Here is a 25,161-nt window from a genome sequence, read left to right on the forward strand (position 1 = left end):
AATATAGTAAAATCATGTATAGATTTATTATTTAGTCAGATATAGATGGCATATGATCACAAGGTCTGGCATTGTAATAAGTGCTCAATAAATGTATAGAAAGGAGGAATGTTAACATACTATTATTTTGATTCTATTGGCACATTAAAACTAAAAATAGCATTTATATTGCTTTTAATGGTTGAACCACCATTGTAAAAAGTTGTAAAATATAGTAATGTTTAGGACCTAATCATTTTGTTGTCATGGAGGCAACACAGACTTTGAAATTACTTTATCAATTGTAATGTATAATGTGTTAATGCAAAAGCATAATAGTTCACCAGAAGAGTCATGATTAGTCTTTATAAATAAAGTACACCGATAATATTCCTAAAGTCACTGCCATCCATATTAGTTCTTAAACTAAAATGCATAAGGTGTTCAGGTGAAGAAAACGTGAATACTTTGCTCATAGGATGGGTAGAGTCAAATGTAGTTTCATAGGGCTGTCTCCCAAAGATCAATACTTGAAGAAAATTCTTGTGTACTGCCATAAAATTTCTGAGACTTTTCATGGAGCAGAAGTGTTTCTTCAAGATTACTTCCACTGATGTTCTGGGCATTAAAATGATTTAGATTACAATACCTAAAAAAGAAAGAAAGAAAGCTTTTTTTAGGACCAGATGTAGATGACTTGATAAATCATTTGCTTTCTTCCTGTGCTGTCTACCTTTTATTACGGGTCCATAGATACTGGCACAACAGTGATGATTATTTAAGAGCACTGCTTACCAGAACAGTCTTTATAAAACGACAAAGGGAGTTTCAGGAGATGTTAAGTTGTCTCATAAGGACCTTTAGATGGCGCTGTTTTACAACTTGCAATGACTGACAGAGCGAGATGGGGGAAAGTCTGAAACCCTCTCAACTTTACAGTTTTCATGGAGACCAGGACTCATGAAATACTTCAGATGCACAGGAGATTTGTAAATTCAGTGTTGAACCTATGTAGAAAACACTGTTGTCAAACAATCCATGAATACATTTCTAGAATGCATACCCTATACTCCTGACCCAAGGAACACGTGGCTTTCCTGAGTGTCTGTCTTCTAAGTGCCAGGCACCATGCTAGGGCACTATACCCACCCTCGCTTAGTGAATTCTCACTACAACCCTAGAAGGATGAAATCATCCCCATTTCACAGATAGGGAAACAAAAATTCTAAGAGGTTAAATGAATTCTTTGGGGTTCATATGAATAGTAGTTGGCAGACCCTAGGCTGGGAACTCTCTTATTCAAAATTCTGGCCTTTTCTCCCTGTAGCACACTACTTTTAAAGACATATTATTTTCTTGGGGCACCTGGGTGGCTAAGTCAGTTAGGCGTACGACTCTTGATTTCGGCTCAGGTCACGCTCCCATGGTTTTTGAGTTCAAGCCCCACGTGAGGCTTTTTGCTGTCAGCACAGAGTCTGCTTTGGATCTTCTGTCCCCCCTCTGCTCCTCCCCTGCTCGTGCTCTCTCTCTCTCTCTCTCTCTCTCTCTTAAAAATAAATAAATAAACAAACATTAAAAAAAAAGACAAACACTTCTGAGAAAGTTTTAGGAGGATAGGAATTTCAAACTGCTTTATTCACTGCTGTGTTCCTAGTGCCTGGTGCATAGCACATGCTCAAAAATATTTGTTAAATGAATGAGTGAATATGGGCTATAAGTTCAGTTTTATCAGATACATGTAAGCTTCTGAGGTCAAACATCTACTTCTGATTTGTGAAAGTTTCCAAAGTGAATTTTACCTGCTTTTCCCTCTCAATATATTACTAAAAGTAACTGTAAGAGAAGAATAATGCTTGAATAAGTGGTCTTTTGTCTCTGATTTATGTTGCTTTCAATAATTATGACAAGTGATGCACAGAAGACTACTGGTATCATTGACAAAGTTGGGGCAATGGTATCAACTTCAAGATGTGTTTTACAGAGGTGCCTTGGTGGCTCAGTTGGTTGAGTGTCTGACTTTGGCTCAGGTCATGATCTTGCAGTTTGTGAGTTCCAGCCCTGCATCAAGCTCTGTGCTAATAGCTCAGAGCCTGCACCCTGCTTTGGATTCTGTGTCTCCCTCTCTTTGCCCCTCCCCTGCTCTCTCTCTCTCTGTCTCTCTCTCTCTCTCTCTCTTTCTCTCTCTCAAAAATAAATAAACATTAAATTTTTTTTTTAAAAGATGTGTTTTACCACACTGGAAGGACAGTGGTGTTGAGATAAAAACAAACACCCTTTTGCCCTCCCTCCCTAAAACATCTGTAATATCTTTTTATTTCAGCATCTAATGTGGGATATATATTTTTATCCAGCACTATAGAGATGTTTATGTAATACTTTTCAGCTAGGGAAAGACATTTCATCTACCTACATCCTTCACCCCCAACCTGAAGAGCCTCAGGTATGACATGTTACCATTGCTACTTTTAGATTTGATTGAGGAGGACTCTAAGACAGACAGAGGCAGAGGGCTATTTTTTGTTTTGTTTTGTTTTATTTTGTTTTTGTACAAATGAAAAATAAATCTTGCCAGATATTCATATATAATTCCTAATGGTACTCAGGTGATATCTGAGTGACCCTGGCAAGATTCTTTTTGTTCTAGGACTTAAACTCGGATTGTATCACACTAATATAAAAATCATGGTGGGGGTACCCTCAGGTGCCAACAGAGATCTAAGGTCAGCTGTGTGTTGGTGAAGATGCTGTTTCATAATTAATATGCTGTTCTCAAAACTTTAAGAACAAGAATAACTTGGGACTGTCTTGTTCTTGATAGATTTGTCACTGTTATCTGGCTCTGAACACCATTGGGTTTGGTAAAAATTGAATTGTGATGAAATGTTTATTGCAATCAAACACTGACTCCTAAATAATATGTTTCAATAATACTGTCTCTAGAACACCAGTGTTTTCTCCTGTTTCTTCACATACTTACTGTTTGTTAGTGTTTGACAATCACACAATCAGTATAGAACTAAATCAAAATCATTCATTCCTCACTAGAGACACTGATCTCCTACCATAAGTTCCATATAGTTTCTTGCCTAACTTCTGGCTTGGACCGTCCCACCCCAATGGGCAATAGATACCCAGGGTAATGTGTGACTTTGCACTAATGTAGTTGGTTTTAGCTGCTTGATCTCTGCTGGCAAATTTTCCACTCTCTTTTCTTCTGATAAGTGACACCCATTCTTTCCCGGTGGAGTGGCTGATCGACAGGTGATGGTGGGTATGATTACTTTAACTGAAGGGATGGGTTTCTTCCCTACCCATCAGAGTCAAGGCGTTGTTATAGAGTAGGTAGAGAGCTCTTCTGTGGCACTTAGAAACAGTATGCTGGTAGGAGAAAGTGTGTGAGCTTTATAAAGATACACATATGGGTTTGAATCCTAGGTGTGTGAACCTAGTCAACTTACTTACCTAGATTCTCACTTTAGTTTTCGTATTTATAAAAAGTGATAAGATTTCTGTAACAGGGAGGTGGTAGAGATTACATGAGGTTATGTGTGTGTGTGTGTGTTACATACTGCCCAAGATAGGAGTGCTTAACACTTGGAAAATTAATTTCCTCCCTTCTTGCTTTGTTTTATCCTGTCTCTATTTTTCCCCCTGTCCTCAAAAAGTAAACAGAAAAAAAAGGAAAAGAAAATGTAGGGAAATAGAGGATTTGCTAAGAATCAGATTTATTTCTCAATAAATCTTCTATTATCACTTAGTCCCTTCCCACTTTTGGTTCCTCCAATATTTGGTGCTTTGTACCATTTTATTCTTGTCTCCTTCTCTGTACCCCACTCCACCATCTGTCACTTCTTTGTAGTAACTCACTTGTTCAACAATCACAGAGAAAGAATCACACTTAAATAATTGAATTTGAGTACTAAATAGTAGCTTATATAGACTGGTACTTTGCTGTCTTCAGTTTTTTTTTTTTCTAGTGCCTGGAACAATGCTTAGTATATTGAATGAATGAGTGAATGAATGAATGAATGAATGAGTAAATCCCCGAGCTAATAGAGTCTGGTTCCAGTGCTAGTTCTTCCATGAATTCAGCCCATAACCCTGGTCATTTTTGCCACATCTCTGCATGAGTCTAGAAGAAGAATTAAAAAGGAGGAAGAAGGAGGCATAAGGCAAAGCATGAGGTCATTATTATTACTATTGCTAACACTTTTGAGCATTTACTCATCCTCACAACAATTTTACGGCACAATTGCTATTCTTACTGTTTTCACTTTACAAATGAAAAAAATGGGCTTAACAAAGTTAAATAGCTTGCTGAAGTTTCTACAGCCAAGTAGTGGAAGTGGATTCAACTGGGCTGACTAAAAAAATTACCTTTCAAACTACTTTATGAAAAGACAAAGGTCAGATCTTACAGTGGGAGAAGATGTAAGAAGTGCAGGGTTTATGAGAACTGGAAGATGAGCACCACTTATGTGTTTGGAGGCAACGAATGGAGGGGAAAGAGGCTTTGCCTTCACCTTCGGTTTTCATCGATGACTCTATTTTGCTCCAAAACTGAGGATATTCCCCTTGGATCCTTCTGCAAGACTCTTTGATATTCTAATTTGGCTTTCAATCCAAGAATGAGATAGGTATTTATATTGTGGAGGATCAATTCAACAACTTATATACTTTGGAAGGTAAGAAATATAAAAATTCAGGGAGCCATTAAAACTTTTGATTTTGTCATTAATTCTGCCTTGCATGAAATTTAAGTGCCTCTCTTTTATACTGAACCATAAGCTCCGTGAGAGCAGGAACATAATGGCACTAAACATTTATTGACTTACTGACTTTGTGTCCTTCTAGTTTACTATCGCATGTAGTACCTATTGCATGACTGGTGTTCCAACAGAGATTTATTCAATGAATGAAAGAATGATTTAGGCAAGGGAGAAGTGACAGTGATGAGATAAAATATGACTAAATAGATAAGTGAATAGAGGGAAGTGAGAAAAATAAAGATCTCTGTAGTTGACACAACATGACAGGTACTGTGCTCAGCCCTTTACCAAAATTCATATGCCTAAAGCCCACAAGATGTTGGTTTTCTTGATTTTATTTTACAAATATAAGAACAGAGGCTCAGAGAAGTTAGACAATTTGCTCAAAACTACACAGTCCTCCAAAAATATGTCAGTGAGAGAGAGAGGTGGGCTGGCAATGGATGCATGGTAGATGATACATAATAAGCCACTGACTGGTCTCAGGTGACTAACTAAATGATTTTGCAGTTTGTTATTGACCTTGAAATGGTCACTGCTGATTGAAAGGCCTGAATGGAATCCAAATCTTAAGCATCATTAGATTTCTAGCTATTTGTTTAATGATATTTGCTTTTAATGATAATGACTCATTCATTCTTATTATCAATATGGTTATTTCTAATTCTAAAGTGGTGCTATATAGTGGAGAAAACATATCTCCTTTCAGAACATGTTTTAGAATCGAGTAAAGCACTATTTTATTATAAGGATCAATGGCAAAAGTGAAGTCTAAATTGAAATTTCTTGCTCTGAATAATCTGTTAAATTTCTCTAATATGCTAATTTGTCCAGTCATGGCATACAGGATTCCCGTTGGCTCAGTGATAGTTCCCAGATCAATATTTCATGGACTCAGAAATTGCTCATCTTACCACAAACTTACCTTTGTGAAACACTCCAGAATCCCAGGACGTTCAACAACGTTAATGATGCCAAAAAGAAGAAGAAGCTTTCTAAATTGCCTTTGTTTAATGTGTTTGGAAACCAATTGCCTGTTTGGAACAAAAGTAATTGTTATTCAACTGCAGAGTTGTAAGTTTCTGTGAATATTTTATCATTCCACTATTCATAGAGATTTATTCGCTTCAATAATATCTACAAAGCAAAAAAGCTCATCTGAAACTCATTGTCAAGACTCGTTTAATTCTGTAATTAATGGTAAAATAACAAGCAAAGTACCACAAATATTTTGAAGGTCAAAAAAACCTTAATTTGTATAATGCAATATAGGTTCAGAAGAACTGGGCTATCAAAGTAACCCTGATTATGCTAACTTAACTGGAACCGTGTACATATCTTATGCATCCTTATATATCTAGTACCTAGAGTGCCTGACACATAGGAATTATTCAGTAAATATACATTGAATAAATGTAAAATATTTACCACAGCCAGTTCTAGCTGTAAGGTTAGTGACATAATAGACGTAGATGCCAGATGGTACATTATTTTGACATCTTAGATAAATCTAATATTACATTATTATAATATCACAGAACCTATTTATCAAACTACTTGAAATCTCTAGTTGACACGAAAGTACTTTTTGACCTGATAAGTAATTCCTTCAAATTAATACTTCTAAATAAGATATCCCCCTCTTTCTGATGATGTCAAACTTCTATACACAAAACTATTACATCAGTATATATGAAACTATTTAGGATTCAAGGTAATTGCTCTTACTTTGCTCCTAAGTTTTAACTTTTGCTTTGAATCTTTGCTATAATTCTCTCTCTCTTTCTGTACCCAAATCCATATCTATATCTATATGCATTATCTCTATTTCTACACACCCTCAATTTTCCTTCAGTGGGTTTTGATACATTATTATTTAATACATTATACGAAATAATGTATTATATATGCAGCACTTATTTTTTTGCAGTACTTTTAAAACAACAATAGGATATTAGTATTAACAAATATGTTATAGATACATAGTATTACAGAATATTAAAAAGATTGTTCAAAAGGCAAAACGTATCACCATGGACAAAACTTAAATTCAGTGGGAGTTCTGAATGGGCAGAGTCTTCCCCCCAAAAGTTATACATTATGAGAACAGGAATTGATCTTCTTTGAGCAGTCAGATGCCAAGGTTTGGACATTTTCTTGCTTTTTGATAGAAGTTCCTACAGTGGGTTGTAAAGAGAGGTGTGGGACGAGAGCAATCAGTCCATGTGCTGATACACTCGATCTTCAGTAACATCTTTGGCACATGGGTTGTGAGTTGCTTCCTGAGCTAGAAAATGGTTCTTGGCCTCTCCCTTGACAGTGCATACTTTTAAATGAGATTTGAATTAAATGTTCTGTTCAGGGTTGATAGTCAGCAAGTACATAAGTATGACAGCTGTGATTAATTGTGCCACTTCCCATTTAAAGCCGTTTCTCTTCTGTCATTTAACAATGACTATTATTACGGACCAACCATGAAAATTAGCTTGTGTCTTGGACCTATAATTGAAATCTGGTATTGAGTTTAAAGCTGTTTGGCAAGTTCTACTTCCCCATTTTATTAATTTGTGTTCCATTACAATAGAAATGCATGGTGTTATTGCTTTATTGACATAATGCCTTCATCTGATAGGAGTAGTTTCACATAACGTTTCCGTCTGTGTCTGTCTATTGGGTATTGTGTAGCCCTCTTGTGTGTGTGTGTGTGTGTGTGTGTGTGTGTGTGTGTGTGTGTGTATGTGTAGAAACCAAGCATTTGATTGTACTTGAACGGGGGTAGTTGGGGTGAAGTCAAGGTAAGGTGAGATAACATCACACATATTTTCAGGAAGAACTAAACCACCCTGCTAACCTTATTCAAACAGTCCTATTTCCTTATTTCTCCTGAATTAATATCCCAATCATATTTCTGTCCTTTTCATTTCACATCAGCACTTTGCATGTGATGCGTTTAGACCATTTTATCACTGTGTTTCTCTGGCTAGAATGAGAGGAGTTTGTACAGAGTATGCGAAGCCTCAGAATTAACATGACATTAATTCTGCTTGGAGCATGAATTTTGGTCCATAATAAGTAATTGAAAAGGCTATCTTTATATTATAACAAAGTCAGATGAGGGAGAAGAATATAAATTTTGTAAGATCTTTAAAGGTAAAACATAATATTTCTAAAAAATTATGCAATTACAGCAAATACCAGCCTATCAGGATAGGCTCCAGCCTATCAGGATAGCACCAGCTCCCCCTGCATGTGCCATTGTATCTGTCACTGGGGATACTGGGCACAAATGAGAAGCACCGTGACTGGGAATTATGGGCGTGTGGGGTGACAAGAGGATGTCATGCTAGAAAAGTTAGGGAAAGCAGCGGGAATTTATGAGTAACACAAAATATTTTGTGAGTGGAGTTATTTAAAAAAATAAAATGAATGATTGCCATATCACCTATTCAAACTCCTGATAACATTTCTATAGTCCTTCTTGAACATCATTTTTAGTGTTCAACTTCCTTCCTAATGCTGATCTTCATGCTAGCCCCATATTTTTGCCTTACTTAGCTATAATTTTACATTCCCTGTGTAGCTAATCTATATGGTGAGCTCCATGGTAAGGGGAACAATCACCTGAATTGATAGCATAGGGCACACACTAGCATCAAGTTGGACAGAGAGATACTTCATGAAACCTAAAATTTGTTTTATTTATATAGAGATTATAAGTCTATGTAAAGAGATAGCTTTGGGTGTGAGTTTCACCCAAAGCTATCTCTTTACATAGACTGATAGAAAGAGAATGGGCTTGGAGGTGGAGAGATTTTGAAGTCAAATATTGTCTCTGTTATTTAATAGTTTTGTTTTTGGGCATTTGTTCAATTGAACCACTTCAGCCTCGGTTTCTCCTCTCTAAAATGACAGCAACACCTTTCTCACTGAGCTGTTATGAGAAGTAAGGATGTCAAGGGTTGGACACAGAGGAGGCGCTCCATAAACTTTAGATTATCACTCCCACCCACACACACTTTAGAAGTAGCTCATACAAAATCATGTAGCCTGAACTTGATCTCGGGCCCATTTCCTGTCAGATATTTCTTCATGTTCTGTGTGCCACTTTTTTTTTTATCATTATCCCAGGACTGGTTGTAAAATGTTCCATTTAACATTGTCAGTTGACTCAGCTCTTAGGTACTATAACTTTATTTTAGTAGCTTATAAACTTTTATTGTCGTAATTCACATTTGTGCCATTTTTCACCTGACATTTCTAGTAGCTGATTGAAATCTGGGGCATCCTTGCCAAAGGAGACAAAGAGAAGACTTTAGGTCTAAAATGGAACAAACTAACCTTCTCCAGATCTTAGCTTGGGAAGGTAAGGAAGTTTAACAACATGAGAAAAGAATGTGCTACATAAACAGTGGTAAGTGCCATATGTTAATGCTCACAGTGAACCCAAGTTAAGTACTTTAGTAGAATAACCAGCTAGTTAGTAATGAAAGTTAGACCACTCGGTAATAGAACATTCACGGAATATTTAGCATTGCTCAGAAGTTCTCCACATATTTCTTGTTCAGTTAGATTTATTCATTCATTTTCATGTATCATAAAACGGGCATTTCAAGTTGCTTAAGAAAACGAGCTCATAGATTTGTAGAAGAGACATGCAAACAGGTAATTACTCTGGAGTATTAGACCTTATAGACACTAAGTAAAATGTTTCTATTTATTTTAAATTATCATGGCCATTTTAGAGACAAAAGGACTATAGAATTATCTAGACTAGTTCTTGTATTTTACAGATTAAAGAGTGAAGGTGCAGAGAGGTATGTTGAGGCATTGCTCAGTAGAATCCTCATCTTACAAACTGTACTACTAAAGCCCCAATGATGCTAATAGAATTATGTTACTATAAACAGCACAAAGTCACTAATATGAAAGAAGAAAATGCTTTATTCTTGTCCCATATTATGCCTTGTATTGTAAAGCCCCAAATTTCATATGGTGTCTTTATGTCTTTGAGCCTCACAGGGCCCCAAAGGCCTAACCACATAGTTCTTTGCCTTTTCAGACACACTCCTCACCCCAGGGGAAGACCTCCCTCACCTGGTTAGTTCCCCTATTAGTCAGCCCAGATACCTGCTACTGGTATTCACCCTAAAGCTCTTACCTCCTTCTCAGACCTCAGCATCAAGCAAACAGGAAGTCACACCCTCCTGTGGGATCCAGGAGTCACTCCCTGTTTTGTTACTACCAGGCTTGCCCTCCACAGACCTTTGTTGCTCTCTTCTCAAGTTAGCCCCCATATGGCCCTGTGTGACACGTTCTCCTCCCCTGACCTGTGAGTGTGTCTGACTAATAAGCTGCTGTCAGCCCATCTCTCCAGTGTCAGGTGTCATATTTTCAGCCACCTTATCCTATTTAGGTTGAGGACCCCTCCCACACGGACCAGGTGAATAGGAGGTAATGAGAACATGCCCCTACACAGAAATCAAGGTCAGTTCTACACAGAATTCTAGTAGCTTCTGTGGCTCTGATGCATGATTACTGTTTTGGGGAGAAGAAGGAGCAGTTCCATATTCCATTCTAATCAGTACCCAGTACCAAGTAGCTCTGCTTCTAAACTACATCAAGCAATATGACTCCTTTAAAAGAGAAGACAGGAAGTAGTGGGTGCATGGCAGTCAAGGCACATTGCTTTCAGGTAGCGTAGCTCCCAAAGAAAAGCATTATAGGTGAATGTGGGCTCTAGGGAGCACTCAATAGTCATGTATGCTTGAGACCAGTTTTCCAATCACATTATTTGATCAGATTGTTGGACAATCAGAAAATGGTGTCAAATTCTCACTCCAGCCCAGCAGTTTGCTTATCACGATTACTTGGGTTTTAATGGGGGCACTTTCACAGAAAACTTCATTAAACATATGGAAAGTGACATAGGCTAAGGGAATCCATACACATTCTTCGTTGGTAAATACTTCCTGTCAGTAAATTTCTCCTACTGAGGATGACTAAATACAAAAAAGGTCAAAATGAAGAAGGAAAAGGGACTGTATACATATTACAACTTTTGCTTGTGAAAAAACACCCCTAACACACAACGACAAAAGTTCAAATAACAATAATGATAATAATAATAATAATAATAATAAAGGAAATCATAAGGAAGAGACAAAAATTTAAAAAAATAGTAATTTCAGGCAAAGTTGAATTCAAAGGAAAAATACTGTCAAAGAGACACTGAGGATTTTTTTCTATTTATAAAAAGCACAGTCCAAATTGAAGATAGGTCAATGAACATCCTTTAAGTAATAAAAATATAACAAGTCTGTTGGAAACTTGTATAAAAACAGGTAGATCAATTTTTGTGAATGACTGTCACATTTTGCTCAAGTTTTGATAGAAAAAGCAACAAAGAAAATGATGTAGAGGATTAGAATAATGTGACTGATAAGAGTTTAATAAAGATTATACTATTGTTTAGTAAAAAAATACTCTCTTATAGAAGTTTTTTTTTTCTGGTAGCAAATATCATTTATTAGACTTTTGATTGGTTATGGATATGTGCTGAACTTTATGGGTAAAAGCACAAATATCAGAACATATTGTATTTCTTCTATCTTATATATTTTTTTATATGAAATTTATTGACAAATTGGTTTCCATACAACACCCAGTGCTCATCCCAAAAGGTGCCCTCCTCAATACCCATCCCCCACCCTCCCCTCCCTCCCACCCCCCATCAACCCTCAGTTTGTTCTCAGTTTTTAACAGTCTCTTATGCTTTGGCTCTCTCGCACTCTAACCTCTTTTTTTTTTTTCCTTCCCCTCCCGCATGGGTTCCTGTTAAGTTTCTCAGGATCCACATAAGAGTGAAACCATATGGTATCTGTCTTTCTCTGTATGGCTTATTTCACTTAGCATCACACTCTCCAGTTCCATCCACGTTGCTACAAAAGGCCATATTTCATTTTTTCTCATTGCCACGTAGTATTCCATTGTGTATATAAACCACAATTTCTTTATCCATTCATCAGTTGATGGACATTTAGGCTCTTTCCATAATTTGGCTATTGTTGAGAGTGTTATGAACATTGGGGTACAAGTGCCCCTATGCATCAGTACTCCTGTATCCCTTGGATAAATTCCTAGCAGTGCTATTGCTGGGTCATAGGGTAGGTCTATTTTTAATTTTCTGAGGAACCTCCACACTGCTTTCCAGAGCGGCTGCACCAATTTGCATTCCCACCAACAGTGCAAGAGGGTTCCTGTTTCTCCACATCCTCTCCAGCACCTATAGTCTCCTGATTTGTTCATTTTGGCCACTCTGACTGGCGTGAGGTGATACCTGAGTGTGGTTTTGATTTGTATTTCCCTGATAAGGAGCGACGCTGAGCATCTTTTCATGTGCCTGTTGGCCATCCGGATGTCTTCTTTAGAGAAGTGTCTATTCATGTTCTGCCCATTTCTTCACTGGGTTATTTGTTTTTCGGGTGTGGAGTTTGGTGAGCTCTTTATAGATATTGGATACTAGCCCTTTGTCCGATATGTCATTTGCGAAAATCTTTTCCCATTCCGTTGGTTGCCTTTTAGTTTTGTTGGTTGTTTCCTTTGCTGTGCAGAAGCTTTTTATCTTCATAAGGTCCCAGTAATTCACTTTTGCTTTTAATTCCCTTGCCTTTGGGGATGTGTCGAGTAAGAGATTGCTACGGCTGAGGTCAGAGAGGTCTTTTCCTGCTTTCTCCTCTAAGGTTTTGATGGTTTCCTGTCTCACATTCAGGTCCTTTATCCATTTTGAGTTTATTTTTGTGAATGGTGTGAGAAAGTGGTCTAGTTTCAATCTTCTGCATGTTGCTGTCCCGTTCTCCCAGCACCATTTGTTAAAGAGGCTGTCTTGGATATTCTTTCCTGCTTTGTCAAAGATGAGTTGGCCATACGTTTGTGGGTCTAGTTCTGGAGTTTCTATTCTATTCCATTGGTCTATGCGTCTGTTTTTGTGCCAATACCATGCTGTCTTGATGATGACAGCTTTGTAGTAGAGGCTAAAGTCTGGGATTGTGATGCCTCCTGCTTTGGTCTTCTTCTTCAAAATTCCTTTGGCTATTCGGGGCCTTTTGTGGTTCCATATGAATTTTAGGATTGCTTGTTCTAGTTTCGAGAAGAATGCTGGTGCAATTTTGATTGGGATTGCATTGAATGTGTAGATAGCTTTGGGTAGTATTGACATTTTGACAATATTTATTTTTCCAATCCATGAGCAGGGAATATCTTTCCATTTCTTTAAATCTTCTTCAATTACCGTCATAAGCTTTCTATAGTTTTCAGCATACAGATCCTTTACATCTTTGGTTAGATTTATTCCTAGGTATTTTATGCTTCTTGGTGCAATTGTGAATGAGATCAGTTTCTTTATTTGTCTTTCTGTTGCTTCATTGTTAGTGTATAAGAATGCAACTGATTTCTGTACATTGATTTTGTATCCTGCAACTTTGCTGAATTCCTGTATCAGTTCTAGCAGACTTTTGGTGGAGTCTGTCAGATTTTCCATGTATAATATCATGTCATCTGCAAAAAGCGAAAGCTTGACTTCATCTTTGCCAATTTTGATGCCTTTGATTTCCTTTTGTTGTCTGATTGCTGATGCTAGAACTTCCAGCACTATGTTAAACAGCAGTGGTGAGAGTGGGCATCCCTGTCGTGTTCCTGATCTCAGGGAAAAAGCTCTCAGTTTTTCCCCATTGAGGATGATGTTAGCTGTGGGCTTTTCATAAATGGCTTTTATGATCTTTAAGTATGTTCCTTCTATCCCGACTTTCTCAAGGGTTTTTATTAAGAAAGGGTGCTGGATTTTGTCAAAGGCCTTTTCTGCATCGATTGACAGGATCATATGGTTCTTCTCTTTTTTTTTGTTAATGTGATGTATCACGTTGATTGATTTGTGAATGTTGAACCAGCCCTGCATCCCAGGAATGAATCCCATTTGATCATGGTGAATAATTCTTTTTATATGCCGTTGAATTCGATTTGCTAGTATCTTATTGAGAATTTTTGCATCCATATTCATCAGGGATATTGGCCTGTAGTTCTCTTTTTTTACTGGGTCTCTGTCTGGTTTAGGAATCAAAGTAATACTGGCTTCATAGAATGAGGCTGGAAGTTTTCCTTCCCTTTCTATTTCTTGGAATAGCTTGAGAAGAATAGGTATTATCTCTGCTTTAAACGTCTGGTAGAACTCCCCTGGGAAGCCGTCTGGTCCTGGACTCTTATTTGTTGGGAGATTTTTGATAACCGATTCAATTTCTTCGCTGGTTATGGGTCTGTTCAAGGTTTCTATTTCCTCCTGATTGAGTTTTGGAAGTGTGTGGGTGTTCAGGAATTTGTCCATTTCTTCCAGGTTGTCCAATTTGTTGGCATATAATTTTTCATAGTATTCCCTGATAATTGTTTGTATCTCTGAGGGATTGGTTGTAATAATTCCATTTTCATTCATGATTTTATCTATTTGGGTCATCTCCCTTTTCTTTTTGAGAAGCCTGGCTAGAGGTTTGTCAATTTTGCTTATTTTTTCAAAAACCCAACTCTTGGTTTCATTGATCTGCTCTACAGTTTTTTTAGATTCTATATTGTTTATTTCTGCTCTGATCTTTATTATTTATCTTCTTCTGCTGGGTTTAGGCTGCCTTTGTTGTTCTGCTTCTAGTTCCTTTAGGTGTGCTGTTAGATTTTGTATTTGGGATTTTTCTTGTTTCTTGAGATAGGCCTGGATTGCAATGTATTTTCCTCTCAGGACTGCCTTCACTGCGTCCCAAAGTGTTTGGATTGTTGTATTTTCATTTTCGTTTGTTTCCATATATTTTTTAATTTCTTCTCTAATTGCCTGGTTGACCCACTCATTCGTTAGTAGGGTGTTCTTTAACCTCCATGCTTTTGGAGGTTTTCCAGACTTTTTTCTGTGGTTGATTTCAAGCTTCATGGCATTGTGGTCTGAAAGTATGCATGGTATAATTTCAATTCTTGTAAACTTATGAAGGGCTGTTTTGTGACCCAGTATATGATCTATCTTGGAGAATGATCCATGTGCACTCGAGAAGAAAGTATACTCTGTTGCTTTGGGATGCAGAGTTCTAAATATATCTGTCAAGTCCATCTGATCCAATGTCTCATTCAGGGCCCTTGTTTCTTTATTGACCGTGTGTCTAGATGATCTATCCATTTCTGTAAGTGGGGTGTTAAAGTCCCCTGCAATTACCACATTGTTATCAATAAGGTTGCTTATGTTTATGAGTAATTGTTTTATATATTTGGGGGCTCCGGTATTCGGCGCATAGACATTTATAATTGTTAGCTCTTCCTGATGGATAGACCCTGTAACTATTATATAATGTCCTTCTTCATCTCTTGTTACAGCCTTTAATTTAAAGTCTAGTTTGTCTGATATAAGTATGGCTACTCCAGCTTTCTTTTGGCTTCCAGTCGCATGATAAATAGTTCTCCATCCCCTTATTCTCAATCTAAAGGTGTCCTCAGGTCTAAAATGAGTCTCTTGTAGACAGCAAATAGATGGGTCTTGTTTTTTTATCCATTCTGATACCCTATGTCTTTTGGTTGGCGCATTTAAACCATTTACATTCAGTGTTATTATAGAAAGATACGCGTTTAGAGTCATTGTGATGTCTGTATGTTTTATGCTTGTAGTGATGTCTCTGGGACTTTGTCTCACAGGGTCCCCCTTAGGATCTCTTGTAGGGCTGGTTTAGTGGTGACAAATTCCTTCAGTTTTTGTTTGTTTGGGAAGACCTTTATCTCTCCTTCTATTCTAAATGACAGACTTGCTGGATAAAGGATTCTCGGCTGCATATTTTTTCTGTCTAGCACCCTGAAAATCTCGTGCCAATTCTTTCTGGCCTGCCAAGTTTCAAAAGAGAGATCAGTCACGAGTCTTATAGGTCTCCCTTTATATGTGAGGGCACGTTTACCCCTTGCTGCTTTCAGAATTTTCTCTTTATCCTTGTATTTTGCCAGTTTCACTATGATATGTCGTGCAGAAGATCGATTCAAGTTACGTCTGAAGGGAGTTCTCTGTGCCTCTTGGATTTCAATGCCTTTTTCCTTCCCCAGTTCAGGGAAGTTCTCAGCTATGATTTCTTCAAGTACCCCTTCAGCACCTTTCCCTCTCTCTTCCTCCTCTGGGATACCAATTATGCGTATATTATTTCTTTTTAGTGTATCACTTAGTTCTCTAATTTTCCCCTCATACTCCTGGATTTTTTTATCTCTCTTTTTCTCAGCTTCCTCTTTTTCCATAACTTTATCTTCTAGTTCACCTATTCTCTCCTCTGCCTCTTCAAGCCGAGCCGTGGTGGTTTCCATTTTGTTTTGCATTTCATTTAAAGCGTTTTTTCAGCTCCTTGTGACTGTTCCTTAGGTCCTTGATCTCTGTAGCAAGAGATTCTCTGCTGTCCTCTATACTGTTTTCAAGCCCAGCGATTAATTTTATGACTATTATTCTAAATTCACTTTCTGTTATATTATTTAAATCCTTTTTGATCAGCTCATTAGCTGTTGTTATTTCTTGGAGATTCTTCTGAGGGGAATTCTTCCGCTTGGTCATTTTGGATAGTCCCTGGCGTGGTGAGGACCTGCAGGGCACTTCCCCTGTGCTGTGGTGTATAACTGGAGTTGGTGGGCGGGGCCACAGTCAGACCTGAAGTCTGCCCCCAGCCCACCGCTGGGGCCACAGTCAGACTGGTGTGTGCCTTCTCTTCCCCTCTCCTAGGGGCGGGATTCACTGTGGGGTGGCGTGGCCCGTCTGGGCTACTTGCACACTGCCAGGCTTGTGATGCTGGGGATCTGGCGTATTAGCTGGGGTGGGTAGGCAAGGTGCACGGGGGCAGGAGGGGCAGGCTTAGCTCACTTCTCCTTAGGTGATCCACTTCAGGAGGGGCCCTGTGGCAGCAGGAGGGAGTCAGATCTGCTGCCGGAGGTTTGGCTCCGCAGAAGCACAGAGTTGGGTGTTTGCGCGGAGCGAGCAAGTTCCCTGGCAGGAACTGGTTCCCTTTGGGATTTTGGCTGGGGGATGGGCGGGGGAGATGGCGCTGGTGAGCGCCTTTGTTCCCCGCCAAACTGAGCTCTGTCGTCCGGGGGCTCAGCAGCTCTCCCTCCCTTTGTCCTCCAGCCTTCCCGCTTTCCAAGCAGAGCTGCTAACTTATGTCCTCCCAGATGCTAAGTCGCGCTTGCTGTCGGAATACAGTCCGCCCGGCCCCTCCGCTTTTGCAAGCCAGACTCGGGGGCTCTGCTTGGCCGGCGAGCCGCCCCTCCGCCCCGGCTCCCTCCCGCCAGTCCGTGGAGTGCGCACCGCCTCGCTGTCCTTCCTACCCTCTTCCGTGGGCCTCTCGTCTGCGCTTGGCTCCCGCAACTCCGTTCTGCTCTCTCTTATAGAAGTTTAAATAACATCAATAGCAAACCAAATCTCCTAGAAATTAAGATACTGCCCCTACATAATCATTTGGTCAAAGAGAAAAATGAAACCCACAACCACAAAGTATTTGAAAATGAAGTGATGAGGAAATTGCATTTATAAATTTAGGGATACAGATTTAAATTCTATTCAGAGGTACATTTAAAGGCACATATTTTTTTCAGTTTGAAGGAATGCAAATAAATGAACTAAACATTCAGCACAAAAGAACCCTAGAAAATAAATAAGAATTATAAGGAAAGTGAAAGAAAAAAATAAAGATGACAGCAGAAAATCAATATGTTAAAGAATATTGGATTTAATAATTCTAAGGCCTGATTCATTGCAAGAAAAGGTAACAACAACAGAAACCCTGACAAATCCAAAGAGAATAGATAACAAAAGAGTCAGGGGCCATAACAATATTTATTTATAAGTGTGCTATATTAGTTTCAAAAATCTTATGGAAGAAGGAAGGTGTGGTGTATACGTGTGTGTGTATCTCATTATGTATATGATGGAATATTACTCAGCCATAAAAAAAGAATGAGGAGCACTTGGGTGTCTCAGTGGGTTAAGCGTCCAACTTCGGCTCAGGTCATGATCTCACAGTTTGTGAATTTAAGCCTCTGTGCTGGCAGTGCAGAGCCTGGAGCCTGCTTTGAGTTCTGTGTCTCCCTCTCCCTTTGCTCCTCTCCCACTCACACTTGGTTTCTCTCTCTCTCTCTCTCAGAAATAAATAAACATTTTTTAAAAAATGAAATCTTGCCATCTGCCACAGCACGGGTCCATCTAGAGGGTCTAATGCTAAGTGAAATAAGTCAGCCAAAGAAAGACAAATAATATGATTTTACTCATATGTGGAATTTAAGAAACAAAACAAAGGAATAAGGAAAAAGAGAGACAAACTGAAAAACAGACTTCTAACTATAGAGAACAAATAGATGGTTCCCAGAAGGGAGGTCGGAGGGGGATTGGTGAAACAGTTGAAGGGGATTAAGACTACACTTGTCCTAATGAGCACTGAATAATGTATAGAATTGTTGAATCACTATATTGTACACCTAAAACTAATATAACACTGTATGTTAATATAATTGAATACAAAAATAAAACTAAAAAAGTATATTATGGAAATGGGATGATTATCTAGGAAAACCTTAATTATCTAAATTGAACCAAGAAAAAAGAAAAAATCTTACTGGCAAGAAACAGTGGGGGAAAAGTTACCAGGAAGTATCTTCAAAAGAGATAATGCATCCTGAATGTACCTTTTAATTTTCATGGAAGAGATGACTCTTTCCCCTGGATCTTTCTAGAAAAGCAAAGAACCATCAAATGTTGCTACTGCCAGCTGTTGTCTATCTCATGTATGTGAAGATGATTTAATATTGAAAAATCTATTAATTAAATATACTATAATATCAGGAATAGTAAGAGAATCAAGAGGTGATCTCAAGAGCTACTTAAGAAGCATTCAATAAAATTTACTCTGATTTGTTTAGATCTTAGAAAACAAGAAATAGAAATTTTCTTATGATAAAGAATATCCTTTAACATTATAAACCTACAAATATGTTTAAAAAAATAGAGATTCAAATTAAGATTATGAACAGGGTAAAATGTGACTGTCTTCTGGTATTAACACTGTTCTGAAGTTCTTTGTCCTGATAAAGGTATAAAGCATCAGAGTTAATATTGGAAATAGGGATTTTTAAAAATTATATTTAAGATTAGATAATTTTTCTGTAAACTGAAAAAGATAAATACTCTCATAAATTTACTAAGAAAGTTTAAGAAGTTGGATGTGAGATATAGACATAAATATTAATACTCCCCCTATATGATACATAATTATTATCTCAGTGAATTTGGAAGGAGGGAAAGGAGTCAGTTCATAACAGCAAAATGAGAAAGAGCATAAAATGCCTACAATAAGTCCAACAGAAATGTTCAAGACCTGGATGAAGAAAAGAAAATCTAACTGAACTGAATTTTTTAACATTGAATAAATAAAAAAGTTATGTTATCTACTTAGAGGGAACACTAAATATTATAAAAGCATTTATTTATTTATTTATTTATTTATTTATTTAATTTTTAAAAATCTTTTATTTCTTTTTGAGAGAGAGAGAGAGAGAGAGAGACAGAGTGTGAGCAGGGGAGGAACAGAGAGAGAGGGAGACACAGAATCTGAAGCAGGCTCCAGGCTCTGAGCTGTTAGCACAGAGCCGGACACAGGGACCATGAGATCATGACCTGAGCCGAAGTCAGAGGCTTAACCAACTGAGCCACTCAGGCACCCCGAAAAGCTTTATTGTTTTAATTAACTAACAAGTAGTACTTATTTCATTAACATAAACACGAGATTTGGGGAATATTGATAAAATGATTCTAAAATTCACCTGGAAATGTACACTATAGGAAATAAGAGCTTTACAAATGAAGAGTAAACCATAAGGAGAAGTATGATTAGCAATAGTTGATATATATCATAAAGTCATAATAATTAAACAGAGGGTGATACTAAGCTAAAATCAAGAGGCAGCTGACAGGAACAAGATAGACAGCTCTAAAATAGCCCTACGATAGCCTAAGAACTAAGAATATATTAAAGTATATATTACTAAATGATTAGTTTCGTTCCACTTATCCTATGGCTATGGGGTATTTATGGTTTAAGTAACTTTTCACAACAAATATCAAGTTATGCTGTGAAATTTGGTTATTTGAAGGAAATATGTATTTACCTAACATAAAAAAAGTCCACATGGATAAAAATATGATTTTCAAAGTACTAAACTACTAAAATTTCCATAACCATAGATAAATGCAATGATATTGCATGTTCACAATGCATGAACATGTTATTCATGTTCACAATGAAAAAGGTTAATAGGTTTGATTACCTATATCAGCAAAACTTGTGCAAACCAAACTCATCTATGAAACTAAAATGTTGAGTTAAAATAGGAAAATATTAGCAATATATTTGACTAAGTGATAATATCCTTCAAGTTTAAAAAACATATAAATCAATAGGAAAAAATGACAAATAGACCAAAAGAAAAATGGGCAAAGAATATGATCACGCATGTCATGAATGAGTAAAGATTAAAGTGTTCATACATTAAAAATTTCAATTTTCCATTCTGAAAAATACAAATTAAAGTAATAATGGAATATAATTTTTGCCAATCATATTCACAAAGATCAAAATACTATTATGCTCAGGGTTGCAATTAACATCTTGAGACAAGTATTATTCTATCACAATGGTGGTATAATTGATGCAGTCTTTTAGAAAACAATAGTTTTTAAAATATTTATCCTTATTGAATGAGTAATTCCATTCCCAGGATTCTGGAAAAAAAAGAGAGTCTTTTTGTTTGTTTGTTTTAGAAATTCAAATGACATGGAAAGATGCTCATGATATTTTCAAAGGAAAAAAAAGTGGGACTTGATATAATTTTTTATTGAGCATTCCTCAGGAGTTATTCAGACTACAATTTTGTTTAAAATATCTCTGTATAATTTTTTTAAGTTTATTTATTTTTGAGAGAGAAAGAGAGAGAGAGAGCAAGCAGAGGATGGGCAGCGAGAAGGGGACAGAGGATCTGAAGCAGGCTCTTGGTGGACAACAGTGAGCCTGATGCGGGACTTAAACCCATGAACTGCAAGATCATGACCTGAGCTGAAGTAGGACGCTTGACAGATTGAGCCACCCAGGCGTCCCTCTCTATATAAATTTAATACCCCCTCCCCACATGCACACAAATAAAAAAAAATTGGAAAAAAATTTACCCCAATGATAATTGCCATCATCTTTTTGGCCTTTTCCCTCCTCCTTTACAGTTTGGATTTATCTGGTCATACATTACCTTAGCAACAAAAAATAATATTTTAAAATGATTTCCTCAAGCATACGTCAGGAAAACTCTGACTTCTAAAAATCATTTCTGGTTTATTATCAAACAACAGAAAAGGGTGGTTTTCTCTCACAACCTACTCTTCTTCAACAATTGAAGTATTGAATAGCAGCCTGGATGTTGTAACTTGGAAGTTATGTGCTATTTATAAAACTGTCCTAAGATATCATTTTGGAAATCATAGTATCCCAAGTAACAATAACCAGTCTATTCTGAAACCTAAGATTCACTCACTTCAGTGATATGTCACTATATTCCCTACTGAAATCCTAGATTTACCAACTATCTCAAATATACATGGCATTATTTTAAGGGCTACGGCATGTTGCTTTTGATGAGAGGCAGATTTCTGCTATGTCTTTTTGGAGAAAGATTCAATATTTCCCCTTTTTACCAGTTACTGTTTTATTTTGAATGTAGTGGACCTTTGAAAATATTAGATGGTGCCTTTTGGAATCTCTTCAAATTAGAGTTGAGCACAGTAAGCAATTATTTTCCCTGAGACTTTGGCAATATATTTTTAAAGTTATTTTTTGTAACACTGGTGATGTGGTAAACCTCCAAAATTGTTGAGACAAAACTGAAATGGCTTTTATACCTAACTTTATCTTAGGCACATCTATCACTTCACTATGTGTGAAGAAGTATGTAATTAAAGACATGTAACAGTCATTCTCCAGGGTGGATGTACTTCTGTGCCACGGGAAATAAACCCTGTGCAGCAAAAAGAGCTTGGGAATTAGGAATCCACCACTGTTGTAAGATTTGGACAACTTATATAACTTTCCGAGTTCATTTTCCTTTTACATGTGATGGGGCTACAAATATCCACCCCCAAAGAATTGTTGTGAAGATTTAATGAAATAATATCTTTGTGAAATACATATAGCAAGGTCTGCATATAACTGACACTTAATAAATGTTAATTTCTTTCCTTCCTCTATTCAGTAACCTGATTTAAATGCTTCATTTGAGATTCATAGCTCTCCTACCTGAGTTAATTTTTAAAACACATTAATTTTCATGATACCTGAAGGAAATAATATCTAACAACTATATTCTACTCTGGCTTTTCTACCACCTTTTCCTATTTGTCGAATAAGTACTCAAACTATTATTAGCCTCAATTTACAGACGAGGAAACAGAGGCATGGAGAGGCTAAAGTGTCTGCCTGAAGTGATGTAAAGGAGACAGAATAATTTTATTTGTTGATCGAATGGGTGAACTGAGGTTGGGCCCCAAATCTGCACATACTCAGTTCCTGGCTCTCCTAACAATGTCTGCATGGAGACTTTAATTTGCATTTGTTCTTCCTGGGAATTGTGAATAAAAATGAAGTTAGGTTGCTGTTTCCAGGAAGGGATGCCGTGTCTTTCAAAATTGTAGAGAAAGCGCTATGTGCATTGTTCACCTGATCTGCAAAAAGAATGAGCATGGGATGATATTTGGGAAAACACGCTTTCTTATAAGGGTGAGTTCATTCTCTTGAAGAGCACTGGGAGGTAAAAACCCATCAAGATAGTGTGTTCTCATGATGATTTCAATGAATTATCATGGAAATGAGTTTTAGAAGAGAGGTAATGCTTTGTGATAATAGCCCGATAATGCCATTAGCTATGAACTGTAATTGTAATAGCATTAGTCAAATGAATATATCTGATATTAATTTGAGTGTCAAATATTTCTATAAGATTCTTCTTGTTAATTAAACATCAGCCGTGGTATTATTAATTCACTATCTAGCCAGTGCTCGCACATAGTAGGAACCCAATACGTATTTGTGAACTGAATTTATAAGTCAACCTCGAAGTGGAACTGTTTAAAATAATAAAATACTGGATTTAAATAATATCATGGATATAGCAGGAACTGATTTTTCCCAATATCTGCTTATTTGTACAGTCTGTTCTCTATTGTAACTTCAGTTAGCTAATGATGTAGACTTGTTTATTTCAGAATTTGAAAAGATATCCACCCCCCTCTTGCATATTTGGAGGGAAATCACATGTGAGGTTTACTTCAAATTGCTTTAATTCAAGAGTACGGTTTGTGCCTTTCTTCCTCTCTTGTGGTGTTCAGACCATTTTAAAATCTACCAGACAGCTTCATAACTGCATTGGATACCTGACTATCACTGGACAAAATCATGCTTTAGGTAGTTTGGTATTGCTGTTTGTAATGACCAGTATCAACTGGGCCTTCAACACTGATGGCAATCCTAATTTTCTTCTTCTAAATCATCTCTCGCTCCTGTGACAACATGTTCTTAGCTCCCTGCTCTTCCTATTCCTCATTTTCATCCTAATCCCCCTTTGCTCTCATGAATGGCTTGCTGCATATGTCATAAAGAAAACTGAGAGCCTTGAACAGTAGGAGTCAGCATCTTTCCAATACCAGGACCACACCTCCCCATTCTCTCTTCTGTTTTAGTGCAGGAAAGAAGCATCCACCCTCCAGTAAGAAGTCAATCTCTCTTCTTTCTCTTGCATTTTTAGCTTCTCCATCTACACCAGATGTTCTCATTGGTTAAATATGGCCAAGTATCTCTGGAAATAAAAAAGTATCTTGAACTCACACCTAACGTCCCAGATAAAATACAGGACCCATCATTAAATTTGAATCTCAGAACAACAACGAGTTATTTTCTAGGGTCAGCTCTGTCATAAATATCGTACAAATAATTTTTTGGTGTAAAGTATGCTCACAGTATTGCGTGAGACATGCTTATACTAAAAGCGAAGTATTCATTGTTTACCTGAAAGTTCAAAAGACTCTGTGCTTTTATTTATTAAATCTGGCAAATCTACCCACATGCCCATCTAGCCACCACTTTATCTTTTAAATCTTCTTTAGTGCCAAGTTCCTCAAAAAGGTTGTTAGAATGTGATACCTTTAATGTTTCACTTACTAGATATTCTTCACCCTATTCCAAACTTGTCTTCATTTCCTTCTTACCACTGAAATGACTCTTGTAAAGTTTTCAGTGATAATGATGTTGCCAAACCTGCAGATACTTTCCATTCTTCATTTTTATTTGATCTCTCAGTAGGATTTTACCCAGTTTACCATTTCCTGTTTGAAACAATCCTCTCATATATATATATATATATATATATATATATATATATATATGCATATTTATTTATCTATGGTTATGGAAATTTTAGTATTTTAATATTTTGAAAATATTAGAAATATTGAAGATACAGAACTCAGGAAGGGAGTAAAGAATTTAGCTGTTTGATTCCCATCAAGATCATTTTAAGTTAAAAATATGATCTTTTAAAATTCTCATTTAAATATCTGTGATTATAATGGGGCGCCTGGGTGGCGCAGTCGGTTGAGCGTCCGACTTCAGCCAGGTCATGATCTCGCGGTCCGTGAGTTCGAGCCCCGCGTCAGGCTCTGGGCTGATGGCTCGGAGCCTGGAGCCTGTTTCCGATTCTGTGTCTTCCCCTCTCTCTGCCCCTCCCCCGTTCATGCTCTGTCTCTCTCTGTCCCAAAAATAAATAAACATTAAAAAAAAAAAAAGTTTAAATATCTGTGATTATTGAGACCACTGACAGCCATGTTGCCATGAAACTCTGAGTCGCTCGTGAAACAGGAATTTGTAGTTGTAGTAAACTTGAAAGAAAATATTTATGCATCTGGAAAACTATTTAACTGGATCCCATAAGTCCATGCCTATTTTCTTAAAGATACGTTTCTTCAAATTCATATCAGTGCCTCAGGTCCAGCTTCATCTGGGTTTTGAAATGAGATTTTTAGACCTAGGAAGGGAAAATGGCCTGCTACCTCATAATTTATCTTTAGCCAGGCCATTCTCTACTTGTCTGTCAACTGGTCTAGTGCCAGCGCTCCCATAGCTTACTTGGTGGGCCCACAATTCTCACAGGCAAACCGTGCTCATAGTGTTCAGTCAGAATTAGATTCAGAATCCTCCTTGTACAATGGGGGTATGTATCTCAGATATAACTTGTTTTACATCCTCAAACTTTGGCTCCACAGAGACCTTTGAAGCTGCTCAGAGGCCTTAGA

The 25,161-nt window shown here is 37.3% G+C and overlaps 1 protein-coding gene across 1 annotated transcript in view; it reads right to left on the reverse strand.

The window, feature by feature from the left end:
- Window positions 1-269: 269 nt before the first annotated feature.
- The window catches only part of SLC15A5 (solute carrier family 15 member 5), a 91,176-nt gene continuing 66,284 nt past the window's right edge, over window positions 270-25,161 (reverse strand). The window contains 2 exon segments of the mRNA XM_003988456.6: window positions 270-628; window positions 5,674-5,782. Coding sequence (XP_003988505.2) covers window positions 481-628; window positions 5,674-5,782 — 257 coding nt within the window. The 3' untranslated portion in view covers window positions 270-480.

The sequence above is a fragment of the Felis catus genome, chromosome B4 (assembly GCF_018350175.1).
Source record: "Felis catus isolate Fca126 chromosome B4, F.catus_Fca126_mat1.0, whole genome shotgun sequence".
Taxonomy (NCBI): domain Eukaryota; kingdom Metazoa; phylum Chordata; class Mammalia; order Carnivora; family Felidae; genus Felis; species Felis catus.